The sequence below is a fragment of the Phaenicophaeus curvirostris genome, chromosome 1 (genome assembly GCF_032191515.1).
Source record: "Phaenicophaeus curvirostris isolate KB17595 chromosome 1, BPBGC_Pcur_1.0, whole genome shotgun sequence".
NCBI classification, from domain to species: domain Eukaryota; kingdom Metazoa; phylum Chordata; class Aves; order Cuculiformes; family Cuculidae; genus Phaenicophaeus; species Phaenicophaeus curvirostris.
Window position 1 is genome coordinate 41876536 of NC_091392.1, and position 19924 is coordinate 41896459.

The 19924-nt window shown below is 57.6% G+C and overlaps 2 protein-coding genes across 2 annotated transcripts in view; one reads left to right on the forward strand and one right to left on the reverse strand.

The window, feature by feature from the left end:
* The first annotated feature begins 519 nt into the window (after positions 1 to 519).
* SHISA8 (shisa family member 8) lies at positions 520 to 12124 on the forward strand. The gene is made up of 6 exons (XM_069849752.1): positions 520 to 686; positions 896 to 1062; positions 1509 to 2049; positions 10412 to 10536; positions 10646 to 10786; positions 11372 to 12124. The coding sequence occupies exons 1-6, from the start codon at positions 520 to 522 to the stop codon at positions 11686 to 11688; spliced, it is 1458 nt and encodes a 485-aa protein (XP_069705853.1). The 3' UTR covers positions 11689 to 12124.
* A 923-nt stretch (positions 12125 to 13047) lies between these two features.
* SREBF2 (sterol regulatory element binding transcription factor 2) overlaps positions 13048 to 19924 on the reverse strand; it is a 29055-nt gene continuing 22178 nt past the window's right edge. Inside the window, exons 16-19 of the mRNA XM_069854405.1 lie at positions 19671 to 19839; positions 17247 to 17432; positions 16477 to 16588; positions 13048 to 15850 (exon numbers count right to left, since the gene is read on the reverse strand). Of these exons, the coding sequence (XP_069710506.1) occupies positions 15630 to 15850; positions 16477 to 16588; positions 17247 to 17432; positions 19671 to 19839 (688 nt within the window). The 3' untranslated portion in view covers positions 13048 to 15629. The remainder of the gene's footprint in view (positions 15851 to 16476; positions 16589 to 17246; positions 17433 to 19670; positions 19840 to 19924) is intronic.

The window sequence follows — 19924 nt, forward strand, 5'->3', positions numbered from 1 at the left end:
TGCGTAGCCCCATCCTGCAGGCTGGGCTACCGACAGGGCAGCTGCTGGCCACAGCGGCAGGATGAGGCTGTATCCAGCCTTGCTCTGCCGAAGCACAGAGGGACAAGCGATTTGGATGGTGACAAAGTGGTGATCACAGTGGTGATGCTGGATTTGCTGCCCTTCCTAGGGCAGGATTGTCCAGAAAGGGTGAGGCTGCAGCCTCAGCTCCCACACGTTGCTGCCCCTCGCTTGTCCCAGGCTGCACAACACACCGGTGCTGGGCGAGAGCCTCGATGGAACCTCAGTTTCCCCCATCCTGTTCTCGCCACAACAGCCCCAGAGCAGGGAATCCCACCATTCCAACTAGAATCACAGAATCCTAGAATCACTAGGCTGGAAAGGACCCACTGGATCATCCAGTCCAACCATTCCCATCAATCACTAAACCAGCCCCTCAGCACCTCATCCCCCCGTCTTTTAAACACCTCCAGGGTTGGTGACTCAACCACCTCCCTGGGCAGCCTGTTCCAGTGCCCGATGACCCTTTCCGTGAAATATTTTTTCCTGGCTGTGAGGTTTCGTACCACCTCTACAGGTGGCACCAGCCAGAGAGCGGAGCAGCGGGTGCGTGTTGTCCAGGCTTCGAAGCCCAAAAAAGAGTCATCTGGCGGCTTGATAGAAACCATCACGGCTGTGGGGAGGAGGTTTGTGGGGAGGAGGTTTGTGGGGAGGAGGTTTGTGGGGAGGAGGTTTGTGGGAGCCTCCAGCAGCCCCTTGGCATCCAGCTCCCCTCGAGGGATGCTCGGACGCCGCCGCGGGGCCGGGGCTGCCGCTCTCCTCCTCCCACGCGTGTCTCTCAGCCGCGGGGACGCAGGAGGACACCCAGCAGCCCCCGAGGGTCGCGTCCCTGCAGGGTTGGGGGGCTCGGGGGGGGCTCGGGGGCGAGCACCAGGCGTGCCCGCTGGCCCGCGGCGGCAGCTCGACGGGGAGGGCGGGCGTCCTGCGGGCCGGTGGCGGCGGGGAGCCTGGCAGAGGACTCGGTGAAGGACCTTCTCCGGTTTCCTCGGGAGGATGGCAGAAGTGGGGGGGGGAGCCGTGCCCCCCGCGCCTCGCTGCCCGCGCCGGCTCCCTCCCTCTCTCCCTCCCTCCCTCCTTTTCTCCACCTCCTCCTCCTCCTCCTCCTCCTCCTGCTCCCGCTGCTCCTCCCGCCCCGGTGCGAAGGGCTCTCGCCGCTCTCCCCTTCTCCTCTCCGGGGCCGCGGGGATGGGGCGCCCGCCGCCTCCTGCGCTCCCCGCCGGCCGGGGGACGCGGGTTGCTCCCCGCCGCCCTCCTCCCCTCCTGCGCTGACCCGCTGCCCCTCGGCCGAGCAGGGCACAGCCGGCGAAGGCGAACGTCCCCTCGCACTTTTTTTCCCCCTCCTTTTTTTTTTTCCCCCTTTTTTTTTCTTGCCTTCCACCCCCGCCCCCCCCCTCCGCCTTCCTCGAGGGGGGGGGGGCTCTCTTTGGCGACCATGGAGCGGCTCTAAGTGGCCCCTATGGCCCCTGGGATGGAGCCGGGCTCCGTGGTGGGTCTGTGGTGCCTGGTGCTGCTGCTGCTGGAGCCCGGCGAGGGCGGCCCCGGGGAGGGGGCGAACAGCAGCCTGGCCCCGGAGGGGACGGTCCCCTCGCCCACCGGGGCCACCCCGGCAGGAGGAGGAGGAGGAGGAGGAGGGGGGGACCGCTGCCGGGGCTACTACGACGTGATGGGGCAGTGGGACCCTCCGTTCAACTGCAACGCCGGCATCTACCAGTACTGCTGCGGCACCTGCGGGTACCGCTTCTGCTGCCAGTTCAAGCCGGGGCGGCTGGACCAGAGCGGGTGCTCCAACTACGACACCCCGAACTGGGTGAACACGGGGCAGCCGCCCACCCGGGTGGACGAGACCCCCGAGGATCCCGCCCGCGACAGGACCAACATGATCGTCTACATCATCTGTGGCGTGGTGGCCGTCATGGTGCTGGTGGGCATCTTCACCAAGCTGGGCCTGGAGAAGGCACAAGGGCCCCAGACGGAGATGACCGTCTCCAGGTAAAGGGGTTCGTTGGCCGCCAACTCGCCCCCGACTCGATTCCCCCCCGTGTCCTCGACCCCATTCCCCCCGTGTCCCCTACCCCTCGCTCTTCACCCTGGGGCTGCCAAGAGGGTCAGCGGATCCCAAAAACCCCCATCCCGGCGAGCTGAGACGCCACAGGGTGGGCAGGCTGCAGCTCCCCAACCTGCCAGCAAGGATAGTCCCCATGGGAAGGGGTGAACGCACACCCATCCCCTCTCAAAACAACCCATTCTGTCCCTTGAGGAGGCCCGTTCCTGTCTCAGCAGTGCCATCCCCAACACGCACTGGGGTGGGTGATGTGTGAGCTCTAGGAGCAGCTTCCGAGCCCCTCCAAAACGAAGCTGCAGTTCCCAGCGTCCGAGGGAGACAAGCCCGGGTCCGGTTGTGTGTGGGGTGACTCAGGACCGTGATCCCCCTGGGTTCAGCCTCGCTGGCTGTGTCGGGGAGAGGAGATGGCAAAGACAGCTCTGCCACGGCCGCTTTACTGTCTCCGTGTGCGCACACTCGTGTGCAAGCGCCCGTGGATGTGCACGACTGCCTCCCTCCGTGCGCCAGGGTGGGACGTCGCTCTTGCTGGGGGGACAGGGCTGCACACTCGCTGCGGCTTGGCCTCCAGCAGAAAGTTGGGCAGCTGCCACCGTGCCCTGTGGCTTTTCAGCCCACTCCCGAGCGCTGGGCTGGCAGGGAGAAGGTTGGGGTGTCAGGCTCGCTTCAGCCTTGGGGACTCTCTGTGCCTCCCCCCGATGTTCTCGTGGCCACCGATGTGTCTTCCCCTCTCCCTCCTGCCCCAGTCCTGGCTCCAGAGATGCTCTTCTCGCCCTGCTTTGGTCCATCCCACCCCTGCCTCTTGCCGCGCATTCCCCTCTGCTCCCAGCACTGAGGTGTCACGAGTGGCCTGGCCTCAGCCTCGCAGGGTGCACTGCCAGCATCCCCGGGAGCAAGCAGGGACGCGGGCTGGAGGCTGAGGGGCGTGGGAATAGGCAGGAGGAGCAGGTGACCCCCTTTTGGCCTGGGGTGGGGAAAGGCAGGACCAGGCAAGACATCACGAAGGCAAAACCAGGCAAGGGAGGGCAGGGTTGGTGGCCCTGGCCACAGCCATGACTCCACAGCCTTGTTTTCCCCTCGCTGTTGTGTTGTGCAGTTCCTCTGGTTAGGTAGTTTTTGCTTCTCCCTCCTTTTTATTTAATTTCTTTTTTCTTTATTATTTTTTTTTACCAATCACATTCAATGAGTTTAACACCTCGGAGCAGCTGCCGGCAGCTCCAGCCTTGCCAGCACAGCTCTGCCCCTGCGGTTCTGACTCAGAGCTGTCCCTCCTCAGCCTCCCCCCCGCGCACACACAATGCACACGTGTGCACATGCGTGTGCACGCACACACACACACACACAGAGGAGCAGGTTCACCAAAGCCGTTGTTGTGCCACGGTCATGCCACGAGTGCCCCGAACCAGAAGGGGAGGGATGGAGAGGGGACCCAGCGAGGGCTGCAGGAAGAGGGGCCAGGGGCTGAATCGAATCCACCACGTCGCCAAGCAGCAGGTTGCATGCTCTGCTTCGTGTGTTCCCACTGGGGACACCAAGCCTGGTGATAAACCCATTTTTTATGCCATTTTGTTCAGGGATTTTAGCTTAAGGAAAGAGAAAAAAAAAAGCAGGGCAGAAGGAAATGGTTTCGCCAGGACGGTCATGGAGCATCCCCTAGCACAGACACCTTCTTTCCTTCTCCCAGGACATGGACCTCCCCATGCCTGCCCGTGGCTTGGGCACCCACTGGGTGCTGCGCCCCATCCCCAGACCCACCTCATTCCTCGCACCCACCCAGGGAAGCAACGATTGAACCCCCTGCTTGGAGCAGGGTCATATCTGGGCATGGATGGGGGTTGCAGGGTCCTCCTGAGCCAGTTTTGGGGGCTCCATGCTGCTGCCCCACCCTGGGTAGGGAGCCTGGCTGGGTGCTGCTGTGAGCCTGCGCCTTCCCCCTCTCCCCGCGTCACCTGAGCAAGTGCTGGCACCTTGACAGGATCAATACAGCCTCCACCAGCCTCCAGACTCCCCTTCCACTCGCCCGCTGTCACGTCTTTTTTTTCGGTCTCCCCCCCCAGCCGCAACCTCCTGGGAATGAGATACTGGGCTCGGGGAAGCGTCGGCCCCCGGGACGCTCATACCCAGGTCCTCATCCCCTGCCAGTGGGTCTTGCCTTCTCCCATCACTGGCCTCTGGTGGGACCAGGGGGTGCTTGCTGCAGGGAGCCTCAATTCTGTGCCACCGAAGCCGTGTGTTTCCCCATGTCCTCCCTTTCTCTCTCTTGTGCGAGCCTGAACTTTGCTGATGAGTTTGGGGAGATCGGAGCCTTTTCTCCCCAAAACCACAGATCTTTCAGGCACCGGCACACAGACTGGGAGAAGGTGAGAATTTTCCTTGCCTGCTTTTGTGGGACAGAATCAGAAAGGCACTTCCGTCACTGCAGAACCCAGGAGAAGTCTCACCATCTCCTGTGCCCGTTGTCCTTCTTCATAATCTACGAGTGGCTCCAGTCCCACGGGGATGGTGACCGGCAAGCTATGGCAGGGTGGGAGCGGTGCAACGCGTACAGAGCCCTGGACGCCGGGCAAGGCAGAGCCTCCCAGCTGCTGGGCAGATGGAGAGAGTTCCAGGGGCAGAGGCATCCAAAAAGGGACGCTGTTGCCTCCATCCTGCTGTGTGCCTGCTTGGCCCAGACGATACATTTCATCTCAGCATCTCTGAGAGAGTGGAGCTGTTTCTAGCTGCCTCACTCTCCCTGTACCCACGCGTGGCCCAGGGCATGGGCAGTGCCACCTTCCCTTCCTCCCGGTGCCTCAGGTAGGAGCTTCTCATTTGCTCTTCGGGCACCGCATTGTGGCCTCAGGCCAGCTTCTTGTTGCGCGGTCGGCTTGGTTTCCATTCTCATCCCTCCTGCCTGCTGGGGTTTTTCCGTTCCTTGGAGCACTGCTTGCTGCCCCAGGGTGGCTCCCACCACCACTGCTTGCAGGCTTCCCATTTAGGAGGGAAGATCAGCCACTTCTGCACCCCTAGACGTCGTTCATCACGGTCCTGTTCTGAGCCCAGGAAGAGCGATCAGGTGCAGAAACCCCACCAGCTCCTCCCATATAGAATCATAGAATCACCAGGTTGGAAAAGACCCACCAGATCATCGAGTCCAACCATTCCTATCAAACACTAAACCATGCCCCTCAGCGCCTCGTCCGCCCGTCCATTAAACACCTCCAGGGTTGGTGACTCAACCACCTCCCTGGGCAGCCTCTGCCAGTGCCCAATGACCCTTTCCGTGAAAAATATGGACACACCTGAGCCATTGTCCAACTTATCTGAGACCCCAGTGGCTCAGCTACCTCTGACACAGCTTCTCCTCCCAGCTCTGGCTGCCAGTCCACCCAGGGGAGTGGATGCCTTAGTGGTTGTGGCTAACCTGGCGTGTCTTCCCCTCCCCATCCGCTTTCCTCCTGCAGGGCCTTATGGCAGCTCCCACAAGCCCCTCTCCTTCCTGCTTGGCTCACGCTTGGCACTCGTCCCCAGCACTTGCTCAGCCCAGCCAAACCCCGCGTTGAGTCAGGAACACCTGCCCGTGTTTTTCTTCGGGCCTCGGATCTCCGGGGACATTGGGTCCCCGGGGGCCCCCCAAGATCTGTCTGCACCCGTCACACGAGAGCAGGCACGTGTGCCACAGACTACTCCCCAAAACCCTCCCAAGCAGGATGGCAGGTTATGACTGGGGTGAACATCCCCATAGGAAGGGTTGAGTGAGGAGCAGCCTCCTGGGGACAGCAGGGATCCTGGAGAGGGGCAATAAAGCAGGCGGGAGCTGGTAGCCACAGTATCCAAGCCCTCAATGCTGGCTTTTCACTCTCTGGGTCACCCCATGGGGGTCCCACAGCCTGGCCCCACGGCACATCCGACTGTGCTGGGTGTTTGTCTGGCACCGCTCCAGTCTGTGGCTGTGCCGCTGGTCGATACCCACAGTAGCAGGTGACAGCAAAGACATAGAAAAGGCATTTGCAGGCAGTATGGCGAGTCATCACCTGCTGCCCCGGCTCTCCACAAGGTGACAGAGGGGACCTAGCTCTGGCAGGGAGGGGGACGCAGACCTCTGTCCACAGACTGGATGGAATATCCAGCTAGGCAGGCAGGCACACTTCCACCACCCGATGCTTTGCCCACACTCCCTTAACCACCACTGAAACTCCAGTTTTGCAAAAGTGCACTGCTACCCCCAAGCCTTCCTGAGCATCCCTGGGTGTCCCAGCTCGGGTGTGGAGGTGTCCCTGTCCCAAGCAGATGCACCATAAGCCATGGCACATGTGGCCCCTGGGAGGTGAAGGTGACGCTCTCGCTGGGCACGGGGTCGTCGTGGCTAGCCAGGGTGCCAGCCCACCTGCAGCCGTGGTGGGACACATGTCTCCTCCACCATCGCCTCTGCTCCAAACCTCACCAACCCCACTCGGCTGGTAGCTGCCATCTTCTGCAGCCCCTCCAGGGGTTCACTCCAGCTCAGGGCAATGTTACTTGGCCAGTCACTTCATTGTCTGTCCTCTCCTCCAGTGGTTGTGCTCCTGCCTCCTCTCTCATTGTTCCCTGTCCCCTTGCCTAGGGCTTGCAGCCACTCTTCCCATTGAGTTTGCGGGGTGTGGAGCTTGGGCCTCCCAAAAGCAGGTCAGCTCTGGGCTTGAGGGGCTCTGCCAGGCTCCATGTCTCCTTCCAACGTGAGCACCTCCATTTCACGTGCTCTGGTGGCTCCCTTGGGTACGGCTTGGGAGCACAGAGCTCTGTGTGAGAGCTCCTGCCACGGAGCTCTCAGCCTCTGCTGTTCCTGTTCCCGGATCTGCCTCTTTGCCGGGTCTCAGGACTTGCACCAGGCTGGTTTTGGGGACCTTAGTGGCATCCATTGGCACAACCAGACTTGCCGCAGAGGCGGCTGAATGCCAGCGCGGATGAGGCTGTGCTTGGTCAAGCCAGGTGGTAGCTGGGAGCAGGATCCTGCCCCAGCGACCTTCACCCATGGTCTCACGTGCTTGGTGTCCGTGGACATGATGGTGAGACCTCACCGGAGCTGCTCCGTATTGCTTTGTCGCAGATGAGCGATGCACGTTTAAAGCTGCATTTGCCCTGTGTTCCCCACCTCCATCTGCACCTTGGAGCTACCTCAGCCCCACAGTTCGCTAGATGACCTAGAGACGTGCCCTGACCTTCCCCAAGCCCCCCCAGCCCTAGGGCTAGGCTTGAGCTCGTAAAACCCCTCAAAACACATAGAAGGAGACAGCAGCTCCTCAGCATGGTGGCACCCTCCAAGTCCACCTCCCCTTGCACCGCGCTGCCTGAGGATGGGGACAGGGAGGGGGCCTGGCTTGTGGCACAAGGTGAGGGGTGAGGCTGATGCTGAGGGCTTGTGCACGCTTCCCACCTCAGCAAAATCACTTGTGGAGAGCTGCTCACGCCATCACTGTTAATTGTTATCATCCACACATCCTGCACGATTGGCTTATGAGAAAGAGCACGAGTGGATTTATCCGGAGAGGGAAAGTCGCAGATAAAGGATTGCTCAAGCTTCATAAATAGACCCAGGGAATAAAAAAAAAAAAAAAGAAATAATATTTAAATAAAAATAGGTCAAATTGCATCAAACTTCCTGGTGAAACATCCCTGCTGGAGCGCTGGGCCCCAGGGACAGGTGAGAGCCGGCAGCAGCCAGCGGGGAGGTGGCCGGTGAGCAATGCACCCCAGGGAAGGTGGGAGCTGATGGGGCGGCAGCTCCCTGGGTTGACAGACCGTGCTCATGGCCGTGGGGGGCCTGCCTCGCCCCTGCCCACCCAGGCTCATGCCCAGAACTTCTCTGGGTGCAGCATCAGTGGCCAAAGGAGCCTGGCTGGGCCAGAGCTGGAGCCAGTTGGCTGCAGGAGGGCTCCTGAGCACGTGTGGGGTTTGAAGAGTTGCAGGATGGAGGTGCTACAGCCTCCCTGGGCAGCCTGGTCCAGCATTCAACCACCCTTGCAGGAAAAGAAAAATACTCTTTCTGCTGTTTAAACAGTATTTTGTGTGTTTTGGTTTGCACCCATTGTCTCTTGTCAGCCTAACCCTGTCCTTGTTGTACCCTCCTGTCAGATATTCATATACGGTGTTAAGAACCACATGAGCCTTCTCTTCTCCAGGCTGGGTAGTTCCAGGTCTCAGCCTGTCCTTACAGTAGAGATGCTGCAGTCCCGTCATCATCTTTGTGGCCCTTTGCTGGACTCTTTCCAGTCTGTCTGTGTCCTTCCTGGACTGGGGAGCCCGTAGCTGGAGACAGCAGGTGGGAACTCACCACTGCCAAGTAGAGGGAAAGGATCACCTCCCTCGGACCTGCTGGCAACTCTTTGCCTAACGCAGCCAGGGTTACCGTTAGACTTATTTATCCCAAGGTCAGCTTGGTGTCTACCAGGATCCCCAGGCCCTTTTTCACCAAGCTCAGCCCCCAGTATATACTAGTGCCGGGGCTTGTTCCTCCCTTATTTCAATTTCTTTGGCTCCACGAGGATCCTGTTGGCCCATTTGGAGACTGGGTGATCCCAAGGGGCCTGTTATCCAAAGCTCCCCAAGAATAGCGTGGAATGAACCAAAAGGCTGAGTGCTTTTACTTGTAATGAACCAAAAGGCCTTGTAGCTTTTACTCTTGGCATTGCCTTGTGATATTCACTGGATCCAAGCTGGGAGGGAAAACGTCCCAGGAACAGCCCTCGGCCCCCCTGGACACCTGCATGCCCAGGCATAACGCATTGCTTTCCTTGTTGTTCTCATTGCCTTCCTCAGCAATTCCTTGCACTGGGTACAAGCTCTGGAGCCATGAGCTGACACATCCACCAAATCAGGATTATTCCCCCCATTCCTCTCCAATTTGCATTCATGCACGTTGAGTTCAACCTGTTGATTTATCGTCCAGCCACTTGCTGACCGTGAGTTCCTGCTACAGCTCCCACTGTGTCTATGAGCCAGCCACAGCCTTCAAGGTGCAAGGTGTGCCGACAGCGAGCCACAGATTTGGGAGCCAAAAAAAAGCTCTGAGTGGACACCCCTGAGCCCTTGCAGTCATGCAGGGCTGATCTCTGCAGAGAGAACTGAGAGTTTCCTCCCTGCGGAGTTCCATGTCAGCAGGACAGTGCCATCCTTGCCCTGGAATTTGCTGCCAAAGGCCACGATGCTGCGTGGGCATGTCCTGCTTTAGCTCCACTGGTGTGTCCTGCTCTAGTTCCACCGGTGTGTGCTGCTCTGGTTCCACCAGTGTGCCCTGTGCTGGCTCCACCGGTGTGTCCTGCTCTGGTTCCACCGGTGTGTCCTGCTCTGGCTCCACCGGTGGGTCCTGCTGCAGCATCACCAGCACGCGCCGCTCCAGCACTGCCAGCGTGTCCTGCTCCACCAGCACCGTTGTACCCTGCTCTGGCACTGCTGGTGCGCCGCGGTGGGACTGCAGCATCTCCATCCATGAATGTTAAACGAAGTAGGTCTTTATCTTATGTAATGGTGTTTAATGTTTAATGCTGTTACTTGCAAGGAGGGCGTTACGCATGGACAGCGCATGTGCTGGAGGCCACTGCTAGTTCATCTTCCTCCTGAAGAGATGCAAGCGGCTTCTCTAATCCCTTCCTCAGGGTCTTTTTTCGCTTTGAAGGGACTCAAGTGCAGGCATCGCCTCCTCTCATCCCCTCCACCATGCTCTCACTCCAGGGGAGCATCCCTGAGGTGTTGCTCCAGCCATTGCCAGTTCGTGTTCCTCCGCCTTGGTTCATTGTACCCTTGCAGCTTGCTCCAAGCCACCTGTCCCCCTTGCCACCCTCACCTGATGACACTCCTGTACCCGGGAGTGCTCAGCCCCAGCCAACCCCAATTCGGTGTCGCAGGGGGCTCGCCAGCCCCGATGCCAATGCTGAATTGGGAGCGTGGGTGTGATCCTTGCTTCCCAGTGGCCAGATCCCAGCCCCAGACTGTTCGCATCTGCCTTCAGAGAGAGGGGTTCAGGGGGCTGGAGTGCATTGGTGGGGCCGGGGAGCAGGATATCACCTTGAGGGAACGGCTTCAAGCTCCGCCAGGGGAGATTAGATTTAGGCTGAACATTAGGAAAAAAATTTTCACGGAAAGGGTCATTGGGCACTGGCAGAGGCTGCCCAGGAAGGTGGTTGAGTCCCCTTCGCTGGAGGTGTTTAAGGGATGGGTGGATGAGGTGCCGAGGGGCATGGTTTAGTATTTGATAGGAGTGGTTGGACTCAATGATCTGGTGGGCCTTTTCCAACCTGGTGATTCTATGATTTTAACCACCCTTTTCCCCCTCCCCAGGACGCTGACAGACCTGCTGAAGCAGCCAGGCCACAGCCCCTCCGATCACACCGACGGCCTCATGGGGGGCGTGCAGGTGCCGCTGGGTGAGGGGCTCCCCCGGGTGCCCCCCAGGAATGGCACAGGTAAGGAAAACAAGCAGTGGGGAAAACAAGCTCCCTTGGGTGTCTAAAGGCAGCGGGAGGGCACTGCCCGTGGCTGAGCCCCCTGCCTGCCTGCCTCTGCCTCCCCCAGACAAGCCGCCCTTGAACAACGCGGTGGCCATCACCCCCTCGCTGGGGCGGCCCCACGGCCACGGCAAGCGCCTGCCACTGGCCAGTGGCCTGGACCTGCCAGCCCCGGCCTACACCACCTACGCCACCCTCAAGGCTGGAGGTGAGTGCTGGTCCGCGCGTGCCTTTATGGTAGCTGCAGGGCGGGAATAGAATCATGGAATGGCTTGAGTTGGAAGGGACCTTAAAGACCATCCAGTTCCAACCCGCCCCCACCACAGACAGGGACACCTCCCACTAGACCAGGCTGCTCAAGGCTCCATCCAACCTGGCCTTGAACACCCCCAGGGATGGGGCAGCCACAGCTTCCCTGGGCAACCTGTGCCAGTGCCTCCCCACCATGGTGGTGGGATGAGGATGTGGCTGATGGACCCAGCAGGCAGGTGGGGAGGAGCAGGAGGATGATGGAGGTTTGCGAGCAGAATGGGCACCCCAGTCCCCCAGGGCTGCTGCTCGTTTCAGAGGCTTGGCAGCTTTCCTTCTGCCCCAGCAATCCCCTGCACGACCAGCATCCCACATGGACCTACTCAACTCCTCAGCCAGTTGCTGCCCCGCGTCTCCCAAACACTTGTAGCATTCTGAACCCAGTCCATGTCCAGGACCCCCCTCGTTCCTCAGTCAATCAGCCCTCAGGAGCCCCCTGTGCTGGCAGAGGCGGGGATGTGACACTGCATCGCTGTCCCCACAGAGAGCGCCCCTGAGGACTTCTACAGGCGGTTTGGGGGGCTGGAGGCACCCCCTGCCAGCCCCCTGCCCTTCTCGCCCGCCGAGGCCCCGATGCTGCCCGAGGGCTGCCCCCTCCCCAAAGCCAAGGGCGCCAAGCTGCCGGGGGGCCCGGCCTTCCCAGGGGGCTGGGAGGGGGGCCCCCCACACGGCCCCCGGCGGCCAGGTCTGGCTGCCCTGCGCCTTGAGGGGCTGCCCGACACCTTCAGCCCCACCGCCCCGCTGTACGGCCAGCCCAGCCGGCACCTCGCCACCAACAGCAAGACCGAGGTCACCGTCTGAGGGCTGGAAGCACAGGGAGCATGGTAGCTCCGACTGTCAACACCGATGGATGGCCGCGGCGGAAGATCATCCTTCCTCCTCCTGGAGACGGTGCCTGCTGGCTTCACTTCACCATCAAGAAGGCCAGGCCGGCCCTTCTCATCTGGACAATGAGTTTCAGCCGTTCTCAGCCCAGCCCAGGAAAAGGCTGAGCCAGGAGCACAATTGCTAGAGCGGGGAAGCTACTCAGGGGATGGGGACTGATGCTGGACAGACCACAGCCCCCAGGGATGGGGGGACACATCCTGGTGGGGTCAAGCACCCTCACCTAATCCCTATGAGCAATGGACTCAAAGCACCATCCCAGCACTGCCAGCAGAGCCCAAGCAGCCCCCTTCCCTCCCCTTCCCCGCTGCCCAGGCCTCCACCTTGTCAATAAATAATACATGAAACTGTACGGCCTTGGTCTGGATTGGCAGCCACTGGGGTTGGGGACACCCCACTCCGTGGGGGATGCGGTAGAAACACAGCTTCCAGGGCTAAGTGCAAAAACCCTTCGAGCAGCTCCGCGAAAGCCAAACAGATCTCCTCTGTCTGAAGTTTAATGGTTCTGACAGAGTTTTACCAGGGGAAGCAGTAAACCAAACAGATGGAGCGAAAGGACATTGTTCCAAGCAAGGTCAGGTAAAAGCTTTCCTCCCATATAGATGCTCCTAAAATTGCAGGCTATTGGCTCAGCTCTGCCCCTCAGCCTCTTGGGCTCCTTCCAGAGGAGCACAGACACCACACTTGCTGCACCAAGGGACCATCTTTTCATAGATTCATTCCTATCCAATTCCTATCTCCAACTATTCCTATCAAACACTAAACCATGCCCCTTAGCACCTTGTCTACCCGTGCCTTAAACGCCTCCAGGGAAAGTGACTCCACCACCTCCCTGGGCAGCCTCTGCCAGTGCCCAATGACCCTTTCTGTGAAATATTTTTTCCTAATGTCCAGCCTAAACCTCCCCTGGTGGAGCTTGAGGCCATCTCCTCTTGTCCTGTCCCCTGTCACTTGGGAGAAGAGGCCAGCTCCCTCCTCTCCACAACCTCCTTTCAGGCAGTTGTAGAGAGCAACGAGGTCTCCCTCCCCTCAGCCTCCTCTTCTCCAGGCTAAACAACCCCAGCTCTCTCAGCCGTTCCTCATAAGGCCTGTTCTCCAGTCCCCCCCTTTTGTTGCAAGCCATACAGCTCCACTTTCCAGGTTATCTGGAAAAAGAAGTGACAGCGTTCCAAGATGCTTGTGCGGTCGGATGTCTCTGAAGGATGTTTCAAGGCTCACCTATGTTTAAGAGCAGCTGCCAGATGGAATGAAGAGGACTAAGAGAAAAAGGGCAGGTGGGAGGTGGTGGTAATGTTTTATTAGGTAACAGATGCTCATGAGCCCTGGAATAGGGCTATGTTCCCCAACGAACCTCCCAACCACCAGTTGCACCTCATATGACAAAGCATCTCTACTCCAAACTCCTGTGGATAAATAGACTCTCTTCACGTAATCCATAAAACAATTTCCTCCCACCCACAAACAAAACAAACCAAAAAAGTTACAGCACATACACAGGCATACAAAAAAAGTTGTAGGGGCAGATGGGCAGCAAATTTATGGACAGTGTGGAAAAACAAGCAAAGATCCCTTTGCCCTGGAGGCAAAGTGCCCTGGAGACAGAAGTACCAGCAGCACTAGGATCCTCCACGGATCACATCAGGGTTTCAGCCCAGCAGCCAGTACTCCCTGCAGCCCAGCCCTAGGACTTGGTCCACTGTTAAGTGACAAAGTGAAGCCTCAGCATCACTGTTTTCCTAAAGCCTCGCATCCTCTTTTACTTGAAGCACAAAACTTCCCACATATTGCACGTGGATCTGGGGAAAAGACAAAATAACTTGGAGGTTGCCACAGGTAGAGAGTTTCTGTAGTTTTAGGAAAAACACATGACCAGGAGGACAGTGCAAGAGTCATGTAGAGGGTGAAAAGTAGGAGGATGTGATCCAGTCCCCCAGAACAGGATAACTGATAAATCAGGAAACAGGATGGGCAATCAAAACTTACCCAAACCCCAGAGTTGTTCTACACACTTAGGATACATGCTCAAAGCATAAGTGGCTGCCACCACCCGAACCAGAGCATCTTTTACACTGGCTGAAGACACATAAAAGCAACCTGTCCCCTTCAAAGGATGAGCTCCCCCTCCCACAGCACAGGCTGTTGGCCATTGGGACTGGGCCCCAAATAAAGTCAGGGAGGGAAGCATCTCCTGGTCCCCACGCTTCTGTTAGCAGCTACGGCACAGGGTGACTGTGAACAGGCTTTGCAGGGAGACAGGTTCGTCCTGGCCCAGTTTCCATCTTGTTGAAGTCAGGTAATGCTAGGACTAGCATTAATGTTCAATTCCTGTAGCATGTGAAATACCCTTCAGATGCCTTAAGGTCCCATCTAAAATGAGACAAGCTTTTTCCTCTCATTTTGGAAGGATCTCAAGCCCTCCTGCCCCTCTGCAAAAACTGGACACACTGCAAAATAGCCAGAATTTCAGTTTTGCAGGAGTCAGACTGTATGGGCCCAACTGGGACAGCATAGGATTGAGCTGCTGCCTGTATCCCATGCTTCTAGCTGTCAACATGAAGCACATGCTGGCCACACACAGGGAGAAACAGCAATGCTTGCCCACCAAACGCTGGTTTCCACATTTGCACCCGTGAGAGGGCAACCGCTTTGCACTTCTTTGGAGAGATGCAACAGGAAAGGCAGAGAAAAAGAGGGCAAACCGTTCCCTCCCTGTCCCCAGTCCACCTTCCCCCTCTTGGAAAGTCACAGGCTATTCAACACCTGCAAGTCAAACTGCTCTGAATAGCCATGGTAACGGAGCTGGGGGACTCGCACCCTGAGCCAGTGCCTCCCCGTCTCTGCAGGAGCTCAGGAGCTGTTGAGCAGCTGGAAAAAAGGGAAGGAGAAACATCTGAAGACAAGTTCTGGGACTGAGAGTTGAGTAAAATAAGTCTTTTCTAAAAATTCTTTCTCCATCAACAAAAAGGCACCAGAGCAGCATTCACCGTTCACGCAGAGCGCAGGGTGTTGCATTTTGCCTCTGCTGTAACCCAGCTCCAGGCGATCAGGACTCCCCAGCCCCCTACAAGGCTCTGCTTGTAGGCTGCCATGAACCCAGCCCCTTGCCAAAAACCGGAGGCAAGCTCTAATCACAAGAGGGAGACACACGATGTGGAGAGGGAGGGGAATCTGCTGCATTGTTCCCTACATTTTTGTAAAGCCACAAACACTCCTATAAAAAACTTGTATAAAAACCGTAGAGAAATTTGCCGGGCAGTACTGGCCCCAAGCGATCCTCCCAGAGCACCTCTGTAAGTCGGGGCTATTGCGCTTCAGTGAAAAAGCAATTTCCCCGACACACACAGCTTAAGGAAAGCTGGTGCCTTCCCCTTCTCTCTTGGGAATGGCCTTAGACCCCAACAGCTCCACAGGGCAAAGGCTTGAGCAGATCCTCTGCCTTCCCCAAAGGCTCCTTGCCGTAGAGGCGTCTGGGAAGTGAACAAAATGCCCCTGAGGACAGACACAAACCTGTCACTTTTCTATGACTTGGGCTTGCGAGCTTCTCCCCCCATCAGATGGGGGCTCTGGGTCAGGGCAACATTTCCCAACAGCCCCAGGGGTGGTTGCAAAACCCACAACTAGTCACATTCCTGCTGAAGCGCCTGAGAACAGGCAAGAGGGCTAATAAAGCTAAACCTGGGGCAAGTTAAAATAAAAAACACAAAACAAAATAAAATCAAAACCCTCCCTCCCTCTCCCACCCCCTTGCAATCCCACCAGCACAGCCCTAACCTAGCACTTTTTTTTTAAGCTCCAGAGGGAAGTCCAGGCTGACAGTCAACCAGGTTGTCTTTGCACAAGTCAGCCCCACGCCGGCATTAAGAGGCAGCGATGGCCGTGCCCCCACTCAGCTTGACTATCATCTGCTGGCAGTCGTTGCAGGAGCGCTTGTCCCCCACCTTCTCAAGGGTGCGGGCGGCCTCAGCCAGCAGGACAGCTCGCTGGCCCGGGGAGGAGAGAAACGAGATGGGGAGGTGGCGGCAAGCCAGCAGGATGGCTGTGGCTCGCTCCCTCTGGCCTGGCAGCGTGTCCAGCTCACCTGTGCACAAAAAAGAGGAGAGGGAAAGCTCATCATGAGGCTACCACCCAACACGACAGAACCCTGTCACGTGGGCTCTCAACTAGCACCAGTGAGCAGAGCATAGACACCTCTGGCTGGCATCCCGGAGCTGTGCCAAGAGCAGGGGACACCCTGCGGACCCTCGAGCAGCTCCTTTAGGCTACTAGAGAAGAGTCTGAGGTGGAGTCAGGCAACAACTGGAGATGCCGTCTTGCACAGAGACGGCCCCTTTCACTTTACTTCCTAGTACTGGTGCGCACATCCACCCATTTTTTAAACTCTCCCAAGGGATTTTTATAATCAACACTGCATCTCTTGACTCTCCTCATTAGGTTTCCTGGCTTCTGCCCTTTCACTGACCGCCCAGAACTCCAGTCTGCCAAGTTTTGTGCATGCGTGGCTGCAAGAAGGCGGATGTTTTCTAATCTGTTCACTGACACCTTCATCCAGCTTCTAAGAGTGTGGCAGAAGCGAGCCGTAGGCTGACAGGAGCTTGTTATCCTAAGTCTCCCACATACAGAAGATGCTGCAGGTCCAGCTTGCCCAAACGCTGCCCCCTCCCAGCCCCACAGGCAGCAGGTCGGTGCCTGGACCCCAGGGCTGACCTTGCTTGCTGCTCTGGGGCGTGCGTCGCCTTAAGCTGTGCTCCAGCAGCTGGTGGGTGCGGGTAGGGCTGGCACCTGCCATCAGGCGCACGGTGGCCTCGTGGAGGAAGACCTGGAAGGGAAGGCAAGAGGCAGGGTGAGAGGTGGGTAGGCACAGGGGTGATGCTGCGGCTGAACAAGCATCATTTCTCAGCCACCACATTGCAAGAGCAGAGTACTGACACCTTGACAACAAAAGAGACCCACTTTCATGCTCCTCCCTTATCTTCCCACCTGTCTCAGGGGAATTTGCAGGTCAGCAACCATGAGAACAAAAAAAAAAAATCCAAAAATCAAACAACACTTAACTGAGTGGCCTGGAAAGGAGGAGGCATGAGAGAAGGGAAAAGGATGGGAAATGAGAGTAATATGGCTGTGGAAGCCTCCTTTCGGACTATGTAGAGGGACTGACCTGGCCTGGAGCCACATTAAGGGACAGGACAGCACAGTGCTCACTTGAAAACGCAGACCTGCTGATGGTTTTCTAGGGAGAAACTAAGGTGGACACGTCCCCACGTGCACCAGACCCCCATGGGAGCCCCCTTATCACCTGCCAAGAGGAAGTTCAGAGGCTGTTGGTAGCAGACCATCCCTCCCCAGTTAACCAGGACACTTAAGCCTATGTACACCCCAACATTTCCAAGGGCCACAGCTTCCCCATCACCCCACCCACCCCAGGAAGGGCTACAGCTAAACTAGAAGCATAGCAGGCAAGGGAGTGAAGCTGTCACCTTGTGATAGGCGGGCCTGAAGCCATGGGCCAGCTTGCGCAGGCTGCCAAGGTCACGCTGGAATCCCGTCAGCTCAGAAGCCGAAGCGTGGTAGGTCTCACCCAGGGCCTGGCTGGCGTTTGCCTGCTTCTGCCACAGGCTGGTGCGGAGAGAGAGCAGCAAGTCACAGGCCAGCAGCTGGATCATCTGCAAGAGCCAGGGGGCCCAGGCACACACGCTTATTAACACAACCCATTAGGTGAGGAACAGGCCATTTGCTACACAGCTGCCGACACAGCCCATGGAAGGGTGGCTGTGGCACCTCCTGCCCACCCAGGAGACTCCCCAACCACCGCACCACGATGCACTGAAGGGACTCTCCCTTTCATAGAATCATAGAATCACCTGGTTGGAAAAGACTCATCGGATCATCGAATCCAACCATTCCTATCAAACACTAAACCATGCCCCTCAGCACCTCATACACCCGTCCCTTAAACACCTCCAGGGATGGGGACTCAACTACCTCCCTGGGCAGCCTCTGCCAGTGCCCAATGACCCTTTCCATGAAATATTTTTTCCTAATGTCCAGCCTAAACATCCCCTGGCGGAGCTTGAGGCCATTCCCTCTTGTCCTGTCCCCTCTCACTTGGGAGAAGAGGCCAGCTCCCTCCTCTCCACAACCTCCTCTCAGGTAGTTGTAGAGAGCAATGAGGTCTCCTCTCAGCCTCCTCTTCTCCAGGCTAAACAACCCCAGCTCTCTCAGCTGCTCCTCATAAGGCCTGTTCTCCAGCCTCCTCACCAGCTTTGTTGCTCTTCTCTAGACTCGCTCCAGAGCCTCAACATCCTTCTTGTGGTGAGGGGCCCAGAACTGAACACAGGATTCGAGGAGCGGTCTCACCAGTGCCGAGTACAGAGGGAGGATAACCTCCCTGGACCTGCTGGTCACGCCGTTTCTGATACAAGCCAAGATGCCATTGGCCTTCTTGGCCACCTGGGCACACTGCTGGCTCATGTTCAGTCGGCTGTCAACCAACACCCCCAGGTCCTTCTCCTCCAGGCAGCTTTCCAGCCACTCTTCCCCTAGTCTGTAGCACTGCACAGGGTTGTTGTGCCCCAAGTGAAGGACCTGGCATTTGGCCTTGTTAAACCTCATGCCATTGGTCTCAGCCCAGCGGTCCAGCCTGTTCAGATCCCTTTGCAGAGCCTCCCTGCCCTCCAGCAGATCCACTCTTCCACTCAGCTTAGTGTCATCCGCAAACTTGCTAAGGGTGCACTCAATGCCTTCATCCAGGTCATTGACAAAGACATTGAACAGGGCTGGACCCAGCACTGAGCCCTGGGGGACATCACTTGTAACTGGCCTCCAGCTGGATTTAACACCATTTAGCACCACTCTCTGGGCCCGGCCATCCAACCAGTTTTTCACCCAAGCAGCATCTCTGAGGCCCAGCACAGAGAGGTGTAGCCTAAGGAACAAGCATCAGGCTGTGCCCCAGGAGCAGCTGTCCCCTCGAGGATGGCCAACACCCCCATAAGGCTGGCCCCAACCCCACCCCAGATAAGACATGTCATGGAGATATTGCATCAGCAACGACCCAGCCTTCTGCAAAGGCCTTCCTGTCCAAATGGCAGTACTAACTAGTGGGGAACAGCAAAGACAGCCTTGCTACCTGCAGTAATTAAAAAAGGCAGTCCTGGCACAGCCCATTGGCTGCTCAGAACCCTTTTCCCCATCTGCTGCTGCCCCCTAGCATTGCTTTCCTAGGTGCTTTTGCAGAACTCTACCTGCGTTTCCGAAGAGGAGGGTGCCTCTGTACTGCACTGCAGAAACATTGCACAGTTACTGCCACAACATGCAATGCAACTACAATGCACTACAGCTGCCACCCAGGTGCGGCAGAAGGGACCAGAGCTGCGTCCCATATGCCGTGCAGGGAAGCTCCAGCTTTAGGTAATCCTGGAAAAAAGAAAAATAAGCCCCACACAAACTAAGGAATAGGACAGCTGAGTTCCACTTCTGTGGTAGAGGGTTCAATCACTCGTGCATGCTGCCTGAAACAAGAGCAGACTGTCCAATGAGGTCCTGCTTTACAGGTGTCAGCAACTTCATTTGGAGGACAGAGATAGATGCTTTCCATGGGCCAAATTCAAAGCGGTCAAAGCACCAGAAAGGGGTAACAGCTACTGGCAGGAGAGGAGAAGGAACTCAGCTATCTGAGGCCAGGCCCAGGGAAACGAAGTTGTACCTGCAGCTCTGCTCCTCCATAGAGCAGAGGCAGAAAAATGTCAATGCCCATTAGAAGGAAAGGGAAAAAGCTCCCCTTCAGTCCCACTGGACACGAGATGGATGGAGAATGTGTACCAGGAAAGTGATACACCTGCAGCAAGACCAACCTTACAACTGAGATAGAGCACATGTTATCCCAGGGCTTATGCTCTTACGTTGTTGAGGACGGTGCTGGAGACGCCACTGGTCATGTTGAGGCTATTCCATAAGTGACTGCTGGCCCTCTCACAGTGACCCAGGGAGCTCTGCTGTCCATCTGCCTTCCCAGGCAGCGAGGCCTGCATGGCTTTACACACATAGAAGGTGGCTTTAACCAGGGCATTCCTGAAAGAGAAAGAGAGCTCTGCTTTCAAGCAGCACCGTGTCCTGCTGCCAACAGGCAGCCCCAGGAGCTGAGCTCAGGCAGCAA

Coding starts and splice junctions, on each gene's coding strand:
- SHISA8 (XM_069849752.1), top strand. CDS start 520: ATGACCCTTTCCGTGAAATATTTTTTCCTGGCTGTGAGGTTTCGTACC. Junction 687..895: donor ATCACGGCTGTGGGGAGGAG/GTTTGTGGGGAG, acceptor GCGTCCCTGCAG/GGTTGGGGGGCTCGGGGGGG. Junction 10,787..11,371: donor CGCCACCCTCAAGGCTGGAG/GTGAGTGCTGGT, acceptor CTGTCCCCACAG/AGAGCGCCCCTGAGGACTTC.